At 46.4% G+C, this 19,479-nt stretch overlaps 2 protein-coding genes across 3 annotated transcripts in view; one reads left to right on the top strand and one right to left on the bottom strand.

Annotated features, from left to right (window-relative positions):
- The window catches only part of LOC115101059 (vacuolar protein sorting-associated protein 37B-like), a 31,125-nt gene extending 19,873 nt beyond the window's left edge, over window positions 1–11,252 (top strand). Inside the window, exons 3-5 of one of the 2 annotated variants that reach the window (XR_003859249.2) lie at window positions 8,520–8,602; window positions 9,844–10,555; window positions 10,589–11,252. Coding sequence is in view for 1 of the 2 variants with exons in the window: in XM_029620232.2 (XP_029476092.1) it covers window positions 8,520–8,602; window positions 9,844–10,230 (470 nt within the window). In the remaining variant the exon portion in view is untranslated. Of the gene's footprint in view, window positions 1–8,519; window positions 8,603–9,843 lie in introns of both variants that reach the window. The other variant, XM_029620232.2, reaches the window with a different exon arrangement.
- A 92-nt stretch (window positions 11,253–11,344) lies between these two features.
- On the bottom strand, window positions 11,345–14,148 carry LOC115101055 (tubulin alpha chain, testis-specific-like). Its single transcript, XM_029620222.2, has 6 exons — window positions 14,038–14,148; window positions 13,669–13,891; window positions 13,408–13,556; window positions 12,518–12,670; window positions 11,814–12,341; window positions 11,345–11,706 (listed from the first exon to the last, which is right to left on the bottom strand). The coding sequence occupies exons 1-6, from the start codon at window positions 14,038–14,040 to the stop codon at window positions 11,410–11,412; spliced, it is 1,353 nt and encodes a 450-aa protein (XP_029476082.1). The 5' UTR covers window positions 14,041–14,148; the 3' UTR covers window positions 11,345–11,409.
- Between the last annotated feature and the right edge of the window lie 5,331 nt (window positions 14,149–19,479).

The following is a 19,479-nucleotide window of genomic DNA, read 5'->3' as shown; positions in this document are numbered from 1 at the left end:
AGCATGCTACCCTAGCAAGTCCACACTCTGTAAGAGCCTTAGTAACTAGTCCACACTTGGTAAGAGCCCTAGCACGCTACCCTAGCAAGTCCACACTCTGTAAGAGTCTTAGTAGATAGTCCACACTTGGTAAGAGCCTTAGTAACTAGTCCACACTTGGTAAGAGCCCTAGCACGCTACCCTAGCAAGTCCACACTGTGTAAGAGCCTTAGTAACTAGTCCACACTTGGTAAGAGCCCTAGCACGCTACCCTAGCAAGTCCACACTGTGTAAGAGCCTTAGTAACTAGTCCACACTTGGTAAGAGCCCTAGCACGCTACCCTAGCAAGTCCACACTGTGTAAGAGCCTTAGTAACTAGTCCACACTTGGTAAGAGCCCTAGCACGCTACCCTAGCAAGTCCACACTCTGTAAGAGCCTTAGTAACTAGTCCACACTTGGTAAGAGCCCTAGCACGCTACCCTAGCAAGTCCACACTCTGTAAGAGCCTTAGTAACTAGACCACACTTGGTAAGAGCCCTAGTAACTAGACCACACTTGGTAAGAGCCCTAGCACGCTACCCAAGCAAGTCCACACTCTGTAAGAGCCTTAGTAACTAGTCCACACTTGGTAAGAGCCCTAGCACGCTACCCAAGCAAGTCCACACTCCACAAGAGCCTTAGTAACTAGTCCACACTTGGTAAGAGCCCTAGCACGCTACCATAGCAAGTCCACACTTGGTAAGAGCCTTAGTAACTAGTCCACACTTGGTAAGAGCCCTAGCATGCTACCCTAGCAAGTCCAGACTCGGTAAGAGCCTTAGTAACTAGTCCACACTTGGTAAGAGCCCTAGCATGCTACCCTAGCAAGTCCAGACTCGGTAAGAGCCTTAGTAACTAGTCCACACTTGGTAAGAGCCTAGCAAGTCCACACTCGGTAAGAGCCTTAGTAACTAGTCCACACTTGGTAAGAGCCTTAGTAACTAGTCCACAGCACGCTACCCTAGCAAGTCCACACTCTGTAAGAGCCTTAGTAACTAGTCCACACTCTGTAAGAGCCCTAGCACGCTACCCTAGCAAGTCCACACTCGGTAAGAGCCTTAGTAACTAGTCCACACTTGGTAAGAGCCCTAGCACGCTACCCTAGCAAGTCCACACTCGGTAAGAGCCTTAGTAACTAGTCCACACTTGGTAAGAGCCCTAACACGCTACCCTAGCAAGTCCACACTCGGTAAGAGCCTTAGTAACTAGTTCACACTTGGTAAGAGCCCTAGCACGCTACCCAAGCAAGTCCACACTCTGTAAGAGCCTTAGTAGATAGTCCACACTTGGTAAGAGCCTTAGTAACTAGTCCACACTTGGTAAGAGCCCTAGCATGCTACCTAGCAAGTCCAGACTCTGTAAGAGCCTTAGTAACTAGTCCACACTTGGTAAGAGCCCTAGCACGCTACCCTAGCAAGTCCACACTCTGTAAGAGCCTTAGTAACTAGTCCACACTCTGTAAGAGCCCTAGCACGCTACCCTAGCAAGTCCACACTCTGTAAGAGCCTTAGTAGATAGTCCACACTTGGTAAGAGCCTTAGTAACTAGTCCACACTTGGTAAGAGCCTTAGTAACAAGTCCACACTTGGTAAGAGCCCTAGCACGCTACCCTAGCAAGTCCACACTCTGTAAGAGCCTTAGTAACTAGTCCACACTTGGTAAGAGCCCTAGCACGCTACCCTAGCAAGTCCACACTCGGTAAGAGCCTTAGTAACTAGTTCACACTTGGTAAGAGCCCTAGCACGCTACCCAAGCAAGTCCACACTCTGTAAGAGCCTTAGTAGATAGTCCACACTTGGTAAGAGCCTTAGTAACTAGTCCACACTTGGTAAGAGCCCTAGCATGCTACCCTAGCAAGTCCAGACTCGGTAAGAGCCTTAGTAACTAGTCCACACTTGGTAAGAGCCCTAGCACGCTACCCTAGCAAGTCCACACTCTGTAAGAGCCTGAGTAACTAGTCCACACTTGGTAAGAGCCCTAGCACGCTACCCTAGCAAGTCCACACTCTGTAAGAGCCTTAGTAACTAGTCCACACTTGGTAAGAGCCCTAGCACGCTACCATAGCAAGTCCACACTCTGTAAGAGCCTTAGTAACTCGTCTACACTTGTTAAGATCCTTAGTAACTAGTCCACACTTGGTAAGAGCCCTAGCACGCTACCCTAGCAAGTCCACACTGTGTAAGAGCCTTAGTAACTAGTCCACACTTGGTAAGAGCCCTAGCACGCTACCCTAGCAAGTCCACACTGTGTAAGAGCCTTAGTAACTAGTCCACACTTGGTAAGAGCCCTAGCACGCTACCCTAGCAAGTCCACACTGTGTAAGAGCCTTAGTAACTAGTCCACACTTGGTAAGAGCCCTAGCACGCTACCCTAGCAAGTCCACACTCTGTAAGAGCCTTAGTAACTAGACCACACTTGGTAAGAGCCCTAGTAACTAGACCACACTTGGTAAGAGCCCTAGCACGCTACCCAAGCAAGTCCACACTCTGTAAGAGCCTTAGTAACTAGTCCACACTTGGTAAGAGCCCTAGCACGCTACCCAAGCAAGTCCACACTCCACAAGAGCCTTAGTAACTAGTCCACACTTGGTAAGAGCCCTAGCACGCTACCATAGCAAGTCCACACTCGGTAAGAGCCTTAGTAACTAGTCCACACTTGGTAAGAGCCCTAGCACGCTACCCTAGCAAGTCCACACTCTGTAAGAGAGTCCACACTTGGTAAGAGCCTTAGTCTAGTCCACACTTGGTAAGAGCCCTAGCATGCTACCCTAGCAAGTCCAGACTCGGTAAGAGCCTTAGTAACTAGTCCACACTTGGTAAGAGCCCTAGCAAGTCCACACTCGGTAAGAGCCTTAGTAACTAGTCCACACTTGGTAAGAGCCTTAGTAACTAGTCCACACTTGGTAAGAGCCCTAGCACGCTACCCTAGCAAGTCCACACTCGGTAAGAGCCCTAGCACGCTACCCTAGCAAGTCCACACTCGGTAAGAGCCTTAGTAACTAGTCCACACTTGGTAAGAGCCCTAGCACGCTACCCTAGCAAGTCCACACTCGGTAAGAGCCTTAGTAACTAGTCCACACTTGGTAAGAGCCCTAACACGCTATCCTAGCAAGTCCACACTCTGTAAGAGCCTTAGTAACTAGTTCACACTTGGTAAGAGCCCTAGCACGCTACCCAAGCAAGTCCACACTCTGTAAGAGCTTAGTAGAAGTCCACACTTGTAAGAGCCTTAGTAACTAGTCCACACTTGGTAAGAGCCCTAGCATGCTACCCTAGCAAGTCCACACTCTGTAAGAGCCTTAGTAACTAGTCCACACTTGGTAAGAAGCACGCTACCCTAGCAAGTCCACACTCTGTAAGAGCCTGAGTAACTAGTCCACACTCTGTAAGAGCCCTAGCATGCTACCATAGCAAGTCAACACTCTGTAAGAGCCTTAGTAAATAGTCCACACTTGGTAAGAGCCCTAGCACGCTACCCTAGCAAGTCCACACTGTGTAAGAGCCTTAGTAACTAGTCCACACTTGGTAAGAGCCCTAGCACGCTACCCTAGCAAGTCCACACTGTGTAAGAGCCTTAGTAACTAGTCCACACTTGGTAAGAGCCCTAGCACGCTACCCTAGCAAGTCCACACTCTGTAAGAGCCTTAGTAACTAGACCACACTTGGTAAGAGCCCTAGTAACTAGACCACACTTGGTAAGAGCCCTAGCACGCTACCCAAGCAAGTCCACACTCTGTAAGAGCCTTAGTAACTAGTCCACACTTGGTAAGAGCCCTAGCACGCTACCCAAGCAAGTCCACACTCTGTAAGAGCCTTAGTAACTAGTCCACACTTGGTAAGAGCCCTAGCACGCTACCATAGCAAGTCCACACTCGGTAAGAGCCTTAGTAACTAGTCCACACTCTGTAAGAGCCCTAGCATGCTACCCTAGCAAGTCCACACTCGGTAAGAGCCTTAGTAACTAGTCCACACTTGGTAAGAGCCCTAGCACGCTACCCTAGCAAGTCCACACTCTGTAAGAGCCTTAGTAACTAGTCCACACTTGGTAAGAGCCCTAGCATGCTACCATAGCAAGTCAACACTCTGTAAGAGCCTTAGTAACTAGTCCACACTTGGTAAGAGCCCTAGCACGCTACCCTAGCAAGTCCACACTGTGTAAGAGCCTTAGTAACTAGTCCACACTTGGTAAGAGCCCTAGCACGCTACCCTAGCAAGTCCTGTAACACTCTGTAAGAGTCCCTTAGTAACTAGTCCACACTTGGTAAGAGCCTTAGTAACTAGTCCACACTTGGTAAGAGCCCTAGCACGCTACCCTAGCAAGTCCACACTGTGTAAGAGCCTTAGTAACTAGTCCACACTTGGTAAGAGCCCTAGCACGCTACCCTAGCAAGTCCACACTCTGTAAGAGCCTTAGTAACTAGTCCACACTTGGTAAGAGCCCTAGCACGCTACCCTAGCAAGTCCACACTCTGTAAGAGCCTTAGTAACTAGTTCACACTTGGTAAGAGCCCTAGCACGCTACCCAAGCAAGTCCACACTCTGTAAGAGCCTTAGTAACTAGTCCACACTTGGTAAGAGCCCTAGCATGCTACCCTAGCAAGTCCAGACTCGGTAAGATCCTTAGTAACTAGTCCACACTTGGTAAGAGCCCTAGCACGCTACCCTAGCAAGTCCACACTGTGTAAGAGCCTTAGTAACTAGTCCACACTTGGTAAGAGCCCTAGCACGCTACCTAGCAAGTCCACACTGTGTAAGAGCCTTAGTAACTAGTCCACACTTGGTAAGAGCCCTAGCACGCTACCCTAGCAAGTCCACACTGTGTAAGAGCCTTAGTAACTAGTCCACACTTGGTAAGAGCCCTAGCACGCTACCCTAGCAAGTCCACACTCTGTAAGAGCCTTAGTAACTAGTCCACACTTGGTAAGAGCCCTAGCACGCTACCCTAGCAAGTCCACACTCTGTAAGAGCCTTAGTAACTAGTCCACACTTGGTAAGAGCCCTAGCACGCTACCCAAGCAAGTCCACACTCTGTAAGAGCCTTAGTAACTAGTCCACACTTGGTAAGAGCCCTAGCATGCTACCCTAGCAAGTCCACACTCTGTAAGAGCCTTAGTAACTAGTCCACACTTGGTAAGAGCCCTAGCATGCTACCCTAGCAAGTCCACACTCTGTAAGAGCCTTAGTAACTAGTCCACACTTGGTAAGAGCCCTAGCACGCTACCCTAGCAAGTCCACACTCTGTAAGAGCCTTAGTAACTAGTCCACACTTGGTAAGAGCCCTAGCACGCTACCCTAGCAAGTCCACACTGTGTAAGAGCCTTAGTAACTAGTCCACACTTGGTAAGAGCCCTAGCACGCTACCCTAGCAAGTCCACACTGTGTAAGAGCCTTAGTAACTAGTCCACACTTGGTAAGAGCCCTAGCACGCTACCCTAGCAAGTCCACACTCTGTAAGAGCCTTAGTAACTAGACCACACTTGGTAAGAGCCCTAGTAACTAGACCACACTTGGTAAGAGCCCTAGCACGCTACCCAAGCAAGTCCACACTCTGTAAGAGCCTTAGTAACTAGTCCACACTTGGTAAGAGCCCTAGCACGCTACCATAGCAAGTCCACACTCTGTAAGAGCCTTAGTAACTAGTCCACACTTGGTAAGAGCCCTAGCACGCTACCCAAGCAAGTCCACACTCTGTAAGAGCCTTAGTAACTAGTCCACACTTGTTAAGAGCCCTAGCAGCACCCTAGCAAGTCCACAGCAAGTCCACACTTGGTAAGAGCCTTAGTAACTAGTCCACACTTGGTAAGAGCCCTAGCATGCTACCCTAGCAAGTCCACACTCTGTAAGAGCCTTAGTAACTAGTCCACACTTGGTAAGAGCCCTAGCACGCTACCATAGCAAGTCCACACTCGGTAAGAGCCTTAGTAACTAGTCCACACTTGGTAAGAGCCCTAGCACGCTACCCTAGCAAGTCCACACTCTGTAAGAGCCTTAGTAACTAGTCTACACTTGTTAAGATCCTTAGTAACTAGTCCACACTTGGTAAGAGCCCTAGCACGCTACCCTAGCAAGTCCACACTGTGTAAGAGCCTTAGTACCTAGTCCACACTTGGTAAGAGCCCTAGCACGCTACCCTAGCAAGTCCACACTGTGTAAGAGCCTTAGTAACTAGTCCACACTTGGTAAGAGCCCTAGCACGCTACCCTAGCAAGTCCACACTGTGTAAGAGCCTTAGTAACTAGTCCACACTTGGTAAGAGCCCTAGCACGCTACCCTAGCAAGTCCACACTGTGTAAGAGCCTTAGTAACTAGTCCACACTTGGTAAGAGCCCTAGCACGCTACCCTAGCAAGTCCACACTCTGTAAGAGCCTTAGTAACTAGTCCACACTTGGTAAGAGCCCTAGCACGCTACCCTAGCAAGTCCACACTCTGTAAGAGCCTTAGTAACTAGACCACACTTGGTAAGAGCCCTAGCACTACCATACAAGTCCAAGCAAGTCCACACTCTGTCCACACTTGGGAAGAGCCTTAGTAACTAAGAGTCCAGTCCACTTGGTAAGAGCCCTAGTCCACAGCAGCATGCTACCCAAGCAAGTCCACACTCTGTAAGAGCCTTAGTAACTAGTCCACACTTGGTAAGAGCCCTAGCACGCTACCATAGCAAGTCCACACTCTGTAAGAGCCTTAGTAGATAGTCCACACTTGGGAAGAGCCTTAGTAACTAGTCCACACTTGGTAAGAGCCCTAGCACGCTACCATAGCAAGTCCACACTCGGTAAGAGCCTTAGTAACTAGTCCACACTTGGTAAGAGCCCTAGCACGCTACCCTAGCAAGTCCACACTCTGTAAGAGCCTTAGTAGATAGTCCACATTTGGTAAGAGCCTTAGTAACTAGTCTACACTTGTTAAGATCCTTAGTAACTAGTCCACACTTGGTAAGAGCCCTAGCACGCTACCCTAGCAAGTCCACACTGTGTAAGAGCCTTAGTAACTAGTCCACACTTGGTAAGAGCCCTAGCACGCTACCCTAGCAAGTCCACACTGTGTAAGAGCCTTAGTAACTAGTCCACACTTGGTAAGAGCCCTAGCACGCTACCCTAGCAAGTCCACACTCTGTAAGAGCCTTAGTAACTAGTCCACACTTGGTAAGAGCCCTAGCACGCTACCTAGCAAGTCCACACTCTGTAAGAGCCTTAGTAACTAGTCCACACTTGGTAAGAGTCCCCTAGAGCCCTAGCACGCTACCCAAGCAAGTCCACACTCTGTAAGAGCCTTAGTAACTAGTCCACACTTGGTAAGAGCCTAGTAACGCTAGTCCCATAGAAGTCCACACTAACTAGTAAGAGCCTAGCGTGCTACCCTAGCAAGTCCACACTTGGTAAGAGCCTTAGTAACTAGTCTACACTTGGGAAGAGCCTTAGTAACTAGTCCACACTTGGGAAGAGCCCTAGCGTGCTACCATAGCAAGTCCACACTCTGTAAGAGCCCTAGCTAGTCCACAATTGGCAAGAGCTTTAGCTAGTGCACACTAGATAAGAACGCTAGCAAGTCCACATTCGATAAGAGCCCTAGCTAGTCCACATTACTAAGTCCACAGTGTGTACCAGTCTCTGTCTCTACATCTCAATCTGTGCACTCTTGCTCTCTGAAAGACTAGTCTTTCTCTCTCTGTGTCTGTGTTGGTAGCTGACTGTTTTCTACCAGCTACATGTCTGTCTGGTCTAGCCAGTTCAGTCAGTTGTCGTTCCAAGATACTGATCCTCTGTCATTCGGGTTGTCACAACATGGCCACGATAGAAAGGAGGGAAGCACACAGCCTTTCTAAAATGGCTGTGACGATACCAGTATCGCAATGGGTTTTTTCTTTCTTCCCCCATGTCAAAAATTCAAACACGAAGCAGGCCAAACTCTTTGGTCTTTTAAAAACCTGCTGTATGTAAAATATTGTGTGATTTTAATAGTTTGGAAAATAAATAAATGTGACTCTGGATGACAACATTATTATTTTTGTTTCCAACATTAGGGCTGTTTTCCTAAAGAAGCTAAATCCGCTGCATGTTTTGTTTTGTTTTCTTTCCACAGTACTAACAAGTATCGCGATCGTCCCGGCCCTACTTTCTAACCACAGTTTCCACCACCAAACTAAGCCCTAACATTAACCCCTAAATCAAGAACAGATATCTTATATGCTTGATCTTTTCTTTGTCCTTTCTAGCATGGCCATCTAGTGATCACTGTGTCAGTCAGCTGTTACCTGATACCCCTGGCTTTCCTGTACTCAATGCTGCTTTGTGTCCTTTGAATGGCCCAGCCAGCCAGCTACTGTAGTCCCGTCCCATTCCAGCCCTGCCCCAGAATGGCCCAGCCAGCCAGCTACTGTAGTCCCGTCACATTCCAGCCCTGCCCCAGAAATCAAGTCACCACTTAGATTTAGGACAGTGATTCACTGTGTGGTGATCAGTGTTTGTTTTAGTGTTTTCTAACTGTTTCTCTCTCTCTCAGACCCTGGTACAGAGAACAGTTCTCTGGACATTCTGCTGGCTCTGCTGCAAGCTGAGGGAGCCAAGATAGAGGAAGAGACTGAGGTGAGAGACACACAATAATACACTCACAATTACACTTATGCTACAATACACTCTCACAACTACACACGAACACAGATCAATAACAGTCATGTACACACTCTGGGGTGAAAGTAGAATTCATTTCTTCCCGGTACAAAATCTCCTATATTTGCACGTGCACCAACATTTTTTTTTATGGGTCTAATCATAAAATACAGAATTCTATTTCATTTTTATTTCACCTTTATTTAACCAGGTAGGCCAGTTGAGAACAAGTTCTCATTTACAACTGCGACCTGGCCAAGATGAAGCAAAGCAGTGCGACAAAAACAACAGAGTTACACGTGGGATAAACAACCGTACAGTCAATAACACAATAGAAATATACAGTGTGTGCAAATGAAGTAAGGAGCTAAGGCAATAAATAGTGGCCAACTAATTACAATTTAGCTATTGACAATGGAGTGATAGATGTGGGATGAGGATGTGCAAGTAGAAGTACTGGTGTGCAAAAGAGCAGAAAAACGAATACAAATATGGGGATGAGGTAGGTAGTTGGTTGGGCTATTTACAGATGGGCTGTGTACAGCTGCAGCGATCGGTAAGCTGCTCTGACAGTTTATCGATCTGATATAAAATCCATATTAATTCAATAGGATCTCTGTGGGCCTTGTCATAAAAACTTGTCATTTCACTTTTAAAATGTAGGACCTTTTTATTGGGGCATAAACACAACCAGTCATGTTTTTTTATCTGATTGTCAAAGGGCTTTACTAGGCTACATGAGCACGTTCACACATTCCATTCTCCAAACAGTGGTGAATGGAACGAGACACGTTACACAAAACACCAAAAAGTGAAATGACATTTGGCGATTGTGTGTCCCTTCAGTCCGTGCACGTCTGTGTATTGGCCACTCCTCTGTGCCTTGGCAAAATGTCAGTGTTTTCATTTAACCACTTCGGATTTTGGAGTGTAGGCTATACCACTTGTTTTCAAATCCATTTGCATTTTTCATGCCTCAGACATGCGGTAATGATAAAAAAGGAGTGTAATAGCCTACAGTTTTCTTGACATTTTGTTTTAATTATTGTGACAGGTTCATATTTTACCAGTATCGCATACCCTCACTATTTATTTTGCCCGGGATACCGTACAGCCTTATTTTCACCCCTGCTACACGTACAATAATACTCACTCTAAGGTATTTTGTGTTGACGTGTGTTAGTTTAAGTGTGTTTGCTTGTGCCGTCCCTGTGTAGAACATGGCAGACTCGTTCCTGGATGGAGAGCTGCCTCTCGACTGCTTTATCGACGACTACCAGCAGAGGCGCCATCTCGCTCACCTGCGCCGCGTCAAGATTGACAAACTCCGAGAGCTGGCGCTGAAGGGTCTCACTCGGCCCCCCCAGATTAGCCGACCCCAGGACCTCCCCTCTACCAATGGGGCCCCCTCCCCCCAATCCACACGAGCTGCCTCTTCTCCCTCCCCTCAGCACAGCGGCCTACCCTATCCAGTCACCCCCTATCCCCCAATGCCTTTCCCCAGCTGCCCTTACATGCCCCAGCCCTACCTTCAAACCTCCCAGCAACACCCCATCTCCCCCTCTCCACACCTGCCCCCCAGGACTGGCTTCATCATGCAGTGAGGTGGTCTGTCGCCATGGATGACCTTCCCTACCTTTTGACCTGTGGCACACTGAAGGGTTGACCCAATGAGGGTTGGTGACCTAACCAATTACAGCCCCTCTGTCAGTAACACTGAGGGAAACGTCCTCTGACCAGCTTCTCAAGAGGCTCTCCGCTCTCACAGACGGACTCTGTCCAGTGACTACAGCCTGGACGGTACATTAGGGGTTGGTTCTCTTTTAGTTTCATTCCAAGACTAACTTTCTGAACACATAGCTAAACCTAACCATCTGTCTTACTGGTAGATATGCTAACTTGCAGTATTGATGTTTTTGTAAGCTAAAGGTCCCTTAGAAGGGTGTGTGTGCGCGCACAGAGGTTGGGATCATAACATAGTTAGCTCAAAAGTTCCTATGCTTCTAAAGGGAGAAGTCCTGGTCCAGCAACAATGAACAGAACTATACAAATAGTATATTTTCATTTAAATTCAAAATGTACTGCATGGCATCGTAAATATTTTTAAATCAACTAATCGATGAGTCTTGCTTGCATGTTCTTTCCAGCTGGCTGGGAGGATGTGAGTTTGTGTGAAAAGTTCATAGAAACAAGACTAGGAATGTACAGTGTTCTTATGGAGGTAAACATTTGGGGTGGATATGTATCTTACTACACACTTGGCTAGTTTAGTGGTTTTGTATACTGGTATAAGATGGGAGTTCTCCCAATTGGAATTGAAACATTAAAGCAGTAACCATGCAGCTTAAGTTGATTTCAGTTTGTCCAGGGTAGGGAGTGTTTGTATGCCAAAGTAATTTCAGTGATTGATCCTATTCAATTAGTTTAATGACGCATTACACCTAGCTGTAATCTGTAGTGGGTTCTCAGTTGCACTTAGAACAGCTCACCTCAAGTGAGGTTCAAATATGAACTATGGTATGGTACCGGTTTTATACTCATTAGGAACTAACTAATGTAATGCTAGACTAGCAGACTGGTTGACATGCTCACTTTCCATAATAATCAATAAACTTGTTATAATTGACACTGTGTGCTCTGCCTAATGTCCCAGTGGTCTGTTCGTTGCCATCTACTGGACACCAAACACTAAGAACAGATGGTACAAAGGACATAGGAGAATAGACCAAAGAACTTTTATTAAAATCGACAAGTTAAACATTGGTCAGTAAGTAGGTCAGGGTTTAGTACTCCTCTCCTTCCTCAGCCTCTCCCTCCACCGAATCCACTCCCACTTCCTCGTAGTCCTTCTCCAGGGCAGCCAGATCTTCTCTGGCCTCAGAGAACTCCCCCTCCTCCATACCCTCTCCCACATACCAGTGTACAAAGGCACGCTTGGCGTACATCAGATCAAACTTGTGGTCGAGCCGAGCCCAGGCCTCAGCGATGGCTGTGGTGTTGCTCAACATGCAAACGGCTCTCTGGACCTTGGCAAGATCTCCACCTGGCACCACTGTGGGTGGCTGGTAGTTGATGCCTACCTACAGGGCACAAGAACAAAACAAGTATAATAATCTGACTAACCAATTGTACTTGAAAGGGTTTAGGAAGATAGATCACTGAATGAATAAACCCATTATATGTTTACCTTGAAGCCGGTGGGGCACCAGTCAACAAACTGGATAGTGCGTTTGGTCTTGATGGTGGCGATGGCAGCATTGACATCCTTAGGCACCACATCCCCACGATACAGCATGCAGCAGGCCATGTACTTGCCATGGCGAGGGTCACACTTCACCATCTGGTTGGCTGGCTCGAAGCAAGCGTTGGTGATCTCTGCCACAGAAAGCATCTCGTGGTAGGCCTTCTCAGCAGAGATGATGGGTGCGTAGGTGACCAGGGGGAAGTGGATACGGGGGTATGGCACCAGGTTGGTCTGGAACTCAGTCAGGTCCACATTGAGAGCTCCATCGAAACGCAGCGAGGCTGTGATGGAGGAGACGATCTGGCCAATGAGCCTGTTGAGGTTAGTATAAGTGGGGCGCTCAATGTCCAGGTTCCGACTGCAAATGTCATAGATGGCCTCGTTGTCGACCATGAAGGCACAGTCTGAGTGTTCCAGGGTGGTGTGGGTGGTCAGGATAGAGTTGTAGGGCTCCACCACTGCTGTGGACACCTGAACACATACACAAGAAAGAGGTAGACCTGTCATCTGGTGTCACATTTTGATAATCAACATCTCCATATAGAAGAAAAGTATTGAGTACAGGACGATTAAGTCCAATACGATTTTGCTAATGTAGAAATCTACCAAATATTAATGTGAGCAAGTAAATTAAACCACTGCCATACCTGAGGTGAAGGGTAAATGGCAAATTCCAGTTTGGATTTTTTGCCATAGTCCACTGACAGTCTCTCCATGAGCAGAGAAGCAAAGCCGGAGCCGGTTCCACCACCAAAGCTGTGGAAGATCAGGAAGCCCTGAAGCCCAGTGCACTGGTCCGACTGGGGTGAGAAACAGACAGGCCTCACAGGGTTAACAACCGCCACAGGTAGATTTGCCATTTGTGGCTAAGATGGCTTTCAACATCCACATTGGCAGGTGGTCAAGGCTCCACAGTGTAAGCACTTCACTAGCATTTGCAAATTCATACTTTTCAAATCATCACAGCTTTTGAGAGTCATGTTGGCTTGCAGTGATGACCCAAAAATGTATGCATTCAGTTGTACAATTCACTAGGTATCCCCCTTACCCTGTCCTTTTCTTGTTTTTAAATCTGCGAGAGAAGCGCTACACCTGGTGGAGAGAGGCTATACTCCACAGAATGAGTTGCAATTATGCGTGCTGCACGTTACGTCATGGCACGTCACATTTTAACGTACAGCGTCAGAGGGGCCCGTTTTTCCCCTCATCTTTTCTCCAATACTATCGGGTCATCTCAATCAAGGCTTGAATAGAAGCGTAGTTCCCGCCCAATATTGATGCAAACAGTCCCACTAGTTTTCATTGCAGCCTCGGTTTGAATTCCACGGTTGCGCAAATATGCACGGAATGTGATTAGTCAACAGTACAAAAATGGGTAATCATAGAGCCATGCAATACAACAAGCTAACGTTACTCCAACTATTTGTTCCCCCAAAATTAAACGCTGCTATGCAGCTATAGTAGCTAGCTTACACAACTAGGAATTGAAAGAAAACGGCTTCAGTTCAGGTTAACAAAAATACTTAACGTTACTAACCAGCTTGCGAACTCGGTCCAGCACCAGGTCGACGATCTCCTTGCCAATTGTGTAGTGGCCTCGGGCGAAGTTGTTGGCGGCATCCTCTTTACCAGTGATGAGCTGCTCCGGGTGGAACAACTGGCGGTATGTCCCGGTGCGAACCTCATCTACGAAAACAGGCGCGATTTCTTAAACGGGCCTTTTTTTATACAAGTTACATTCGCTATCTAACGTCACATATATTAACATCTGAATACCAACTTTATTTTCGTCCTTTACCAACAACAGTTGGTTCGAGATCCACAAACACAGCACGGGGGACATGTTTTCCCGCTCCGGTCTCGCTGAAGAAGGTATTGCATGAGTCATCCCCTCCGCCGATGGCTTTGTTACTAGGCATCTGCCCATCGGGCTGGATCCCATGTTCCAAGCAGTACAGTTCCCAGCAGGCATTCCCGATCTGCACACCGGCCTGACCAACGTGGATAGAGATGCACTCACGCTGTGGGTAGAAATGAAATCATTATATTGACTGGCTAATTAATGTTAGCTAAAGCAAGGTAATTCAGCTAACGTTAGCGAGACCAAAATGAGTTCGTCCGTTGAGCTAGCCACCGCCACTAAAGTTACTCTCGACATGAAACGTACCATTTCGATTCTATAAAGTATGACCTGCAGTTTTTACGGCTTGCTAAGAAACGTCGGTCTTGACTATATAATTTCAAACGGTCAACTGCCCAATTGTTTCGAAAATATACGTCGATTCACAATGATATATATATACCCCAGAATGAGCCCCGCCTTTGTTTCAACCCGATTGGTTGCGTCTGTCTCTCTGTCTGTGTGACGTGCTCCGTTCACATCATGCAACGTACGAAGCATTTCGTTACGCCTAACGTCTTCACCGAGCCCCGCGAATGAACAGACAAAACATATTCCGCGTTCAGAACAACTGGGAACTCTGAAATAAACGAGCTCCGACTGGGAAAAATCGATTTGAACGGTCTTCCAACTCTGACACTCGTGCCGCGTGAACTCGGAAAAATACTGTGAACTCGGAAAAATACGACGTCAGTGATCTTCAGGTTGGAAATAGTTGGAATTCCGAGTTGGATGACCCTTCAAATCGATTTCCCATGTAGGAGCTTGCTTTTTTTCCGAATTCCCAGTTGTTTTGAACGCGGCATAAATATATTTCAACGCAAAATGGAGTCTCTTTTCAGAGATCGCATTTATTCTGGGCTATTGCAAAATATGATCCTGTTATTCGAGTCAGTATAATTATGTTGCTTCAGGTGATATTAAAACATGTTTGGTTTAGTTTTACGTTTTCCACAACTTGTTTCTCTTAACTTTATTGCAGGTAAAGCTAGGGCTGCGCTAGTTTATGCTTAATCTGGAAATGTGGCTCAGTACAGAGGTTGTGATGCAATTGCAGAGGCCAAATCGCCTTGCTCCTCCCATATTTTGCATTTTATAACAATGCGAGGGCTCTGTTTTTTTGCACTGCATTGACATGATTGGTTGACAACAAACAGGGAGAACTGTAAAGCAAGGCTTTCAGAACAATGTCACAAATAAAAAACATATTTATGGTACCTCATGTAGGGATTTCAAAGACGCGAAAATGAGTTGAACTAACTGGAGATCCGGGAGGTAAATGCTGTAAAGAGGTCAATGGAATATGTTAGAGTTGCGTCAATTCGAATCTGGTATCAGGATAAATATGACAATGAGTCACCGATTGTATACTATGTATTTTTTATTAGCTAAGCAATAAGTGGTAAATGCAATTTTCTTATATACGGGCTCTCTGTCCCACCTCGCAGGGCAAAACAGAGAACTGACAAGATACAAGTAGACAATGGACCTGATCGGACAGCTCAGAGCCTCTGCTCTTTTCTGTCCATAGGAAACAATTGGATTAGTGGAAGAGGCAGGGCAGGAACAAGGAAGAAGGGTGTGGTCAGCAGGGCATCCCCCGAGGCTGAATGCCCTAAGGTTTTTATCAGAACGGTTAGTTTCGCCTTTTTTGCTTTTCCCGACATGAGTTCGTGGTGTTTTGTTTTAAAAATAAGAGGGAAAAAAAAGAGGGGTAAAAGGACTTCATTAAAATTGTAGCTCACAGCTGAGCATGGGGAGAGGGGTCGGGGTGCTAAGGAGTGCATTCACATATATCTACACATTTTCACAAATATCTACACATTTTCATACACACTTGTTTTTTTGTGTGTTTTTTTTTGTTTGTATTTTTTTCTATTTTTTTTCTTTTTTCCTTCCTCTCTTCTAGGTCAGCTTTAGCATTATGGACATAGGTGTATCTGTGGTCCATTTGGCCTGTCCCACGGCTTCCTTCAATGATGGGTTGTGAGTGGCTCTGTTTATGAACTTCTGGCCAATGACTGACTGTCTTTTGTTGATTGATGTCAGTCCAGATATGCTGTTAACGTAGTGGTTGCTGATGTATCTTGGTAGTCTGTAAGCCATTTTTGCTGCCATGATTTGGACTATCTGTAGCCGATTCATCTGCTGCGATGAAGCTGTTATCCAGGCTGGCAGGGCGTATTCAAAGAGGGGTCGGATGTAGCTGATGTAGACTTTCAGCACTGTCTGAGGTAAGGCTCCATATTTTCTTCCTCACAGCGTTTTTAGGTGGTTTAGTCTTTTTCGTCCCTCTCTCTCTATGTTCGCTATATGGGTTGTCCAGCGCATGTTCTTCTGGAAGGTGACTCCAAGGAATTTTGCTTCTTTTTCTACTTTTATTGTTTCACCATAGAGTTTGAGATCTATGGGTTTCCTGTTTTTTTTCCCTGTGCTTTTTGTGAAGAGGACACATTGGGTCTTTTGTGGGTTCAATTTTACTCGCCACATGTTGGACCACGACTCGATCATTTCAATAGACTTCTGGAGTTTTTTTGCAGCAAGTTGAGGACATTTGGAGCTGGACCAGTAGCAGAGGTCATCGGCAAACTGTGAGACTTGACCTACGGTGGGTGGAGGGTAGTAGATATCTGATATGTAGAGTAGAAAAAGTAGCGGGATTAGAACTGCCCCCTGTGGGACACCTGAATGTCCTCTGACAGTCTTAAAATGTTATCGGTGGTTGATCTTGCTTTCCTGAAGCCAGCTTGGGATGTCAACCCCAATACATGTTGACGTCATGAATCAACTGCATTACAGTTAAAAACTACTTTGACTACCACCACCGATTTCTATATGCTAGCTATGCTATCAGCTTATACGAATGGCAGTTAGCATTTCGCAGTCACACTTCTTAACCTGAAAAGGGACAGCTTCCAAATGTTATGCAACGAAACCATCCAAATATATCCAAATCGGATTTTCATTATGGATTTTAACAGTCCCAGAATGTGATCCGATTGATAGATCAGATTGGTTGAATGTGCGCCAATCCAGCGTCCTTGTATTTATGAGGTTTCTGTTGTTTTACACTATAGCCATTACCATATATATCATTAAATATTATCTGCTGTTGGCTTGTGTGGATGTATGTATGTGTTATGCAACATAGCTGACTTGAAACATTGTTTCAAGGCCATGGGCCTTTCTCATGAAGACAGGAACTGTTCAATGAGTTGGGAGGGGGGCACATTCAGAGCGGGGTGTTGCGAGAACAAGCGGTCTTTTGTTAGATAACAGGAGCCAGGTGCGAGATAACGGTATGAGCGCATGGATGTTCTTCACAGCAACACTTACATCTATCAACAGAAGAGCAAAGAGGCGGGGACCCACCTGAGCGCCTGCAATAGGCTGAGCAAGTTTAAACCACGCCCAGTCTCTACTGTGATAGGCCAACAGACGGGTTGGAACTGTCTATCACAGTATAAAGAATACTGTTTACATACATCTTGTCAGTTTATTTTCATCTTCTGTAAGGGGAATGAAGTCATCTTTGTTCCACTTAGCTCGTTTAAGAGTATTTACACACACCTCTTGATACAGACGTGTTTCAGCTTGTCTCCAGTAACTCAATGAATTTGAAAAAATATTACAGTGTATACTATGGTAGGAATACTATAGTATTCGCTGTATTGTTTTTGTTGACTTTACTGTAGTATACTGCAGTATTTACAGTTTACTATAGTATATAGTAAATGCTGCAGCAAAAAAAGACGAGTATATACTATAGTAATTACTATCGTGTTTTTGCTGACTGTAGTATACTGTAGTATTTACCAAAGTGTTTTTATTTTATTATCTTTGACATAGAAGTGGGGGAAGGAGGGGTGGGTTTCTCCTTGAGGAAAACTACTGAAGAAATACTCAAAGAGCACATTTGAACAACTTCCATAACTGTAGAAAACACTAAGTATTTCATTTGCATATACCCTGCCCATTCCCCTCCCCTGAAGCGCTGAATTCTCCATTCAGAACACAGTCCTATACTTGCAATTCAAAGAGCTGTCATACGCATCCAACAAATTGTTCTGCACTGCACCACTCTATAGCCATCCAGCTAATTACAAGCAACTTGCTAAACTAAAAGACAAGACCTTACCTTATCTCTTCTGAGATGTTGGAGTCTGTTTCCCGGTGCATTACATAGTAGCTCAGCCAAGATAATAGCATGAAGTAAACACTGCACCGGTATCCTACCTGCATCTCCATCCCGAATCACCGAGGTAAAGACAGATTCAGGTTGGATATTCAAGGATATTCGCCTGTAGTTTTCCTTACGTCCACCAACAGCAGTTAGGGACCGTCAACATAGTGACAAATCAAAGTTTTCTCATTTCAATAGCTCTTTAACCATTACTCCTACAACTTTCAAAACTGGTTCTAGCTAACCCGATGGCATAGACACACATTGCACACACTTTTTTTGTGTCGATTTACATCTCGCCCTTTTAAAATTATTTATTTACATTTTCAAATTTCAATAGCTCTTTGGTCATGTGCCCTACTGACTTCAAACAAGGTTCAGAATGTACACTCAGTGGGCCTACACATTGCACACCCTTTAGTTTGTCCATTTTCATCTCACACGTTTTTACATTAATATTTCAAAATGTCAATAGCTCCTAGGTCATGTGACCTACTGACTTCAAACAAGGTTCCGAATGTACACGGACTGGCTGAGACGGGCGCCGCGAGGCATCCAGTGCGGTAACGCGACCAATCCCAGAGAAGTTGGCGGGAGCCCCGGGGAGAGTTCTCTTTTCTTTGTGAAGGGCAGGGTGGCCTGGAATGGGTTCACCCCCGAGAGTAAGGCCCAAGCCCTTGAAAACATTGCGGTTTTGGCGTCGTCCGGTGATCTCTCACTGGCCCTTGAAAATCCGGGGGAGTAGGTGTAAATCTCACACCGGGCTGTACCGATATCCACAGCAGGTCTCCAAGGTGAACAGCCTCTGGCATGTTATAACAATGTAGGTAAGGGAAGTTGGCAAAAATGATCCGTAACTTCGGGATAAGGATTGGATCTAAGGGCTGGGTCGGGCTCGGGTGCGAAGTGGGGCTGGACTTGATCTGCAGCTGGGGGAACAGTCGCTCCATCGCCCTCCTCTTGCCACCATTGGAAATTTGTTGTGCAGCCCATCTTGCTGTCTCTCGTCTGTGTTCTCACAAGGGGCTGCGTGCGGGGGTTGGTCGGGGTGGTGTCCGCTGGCGGGCCAAAGGCGGACCGGTGGGGGGTTGGGTCCTGCGGTTGGCGGCGGCAACTCTGGAGATGCGCCGGGCCCTTCTCGCGGATGTGCCCAGCACATTTTAGGGGGGAGGTCTCCTCTACGCTCACTAGACTTGAGGCGGAGACTAAAACCCATTGGCCCCGCAGTGACAGGGCATTGCATGGATCTGGCTCATGCCCTACGAAGTGGGGAGAGGTATCTCCAGCTTGTCTGGGGTGGGAGGCCTACATCTGATGTGGGTAGTACCATCCACTCCCATGGATTTGCTGCGGAACCATAAAACGAACGGAAGAAGCCTGGGTTCCCACTGGGCACGGATCACTGAATGTCAACTTGATGAAATTGAAAGGAGTGTACCCACCTGTCGATTGGTATTTGGTTCTCAAGCCTATAAGTATTGCGCTGGAACTTGATGTCGATTGGGTGTAAAAACCCAGTTAACGTC

This window comes from Oncorhynchus nerka, linkage group LG19 (assembly GCF_034236695.1).
Source record: "Oncorhynchus nerka isolate Pitt River linkage group LG19, Oner_Uvic_2.0, whole genome shotgun sequence".
Lineage (NCBI taxonomy): Eukaryota > Metazoa > Chordata > Actinopteri > Salmoniformes > Salmonidae > Oncorhynchus > Oncorhynchus nerka.
The sequence above is the reverse complement of the archived record's forward strand: the minus strand, read 5'-3'. Positions and strand labels throughout refer to the sequence as shown.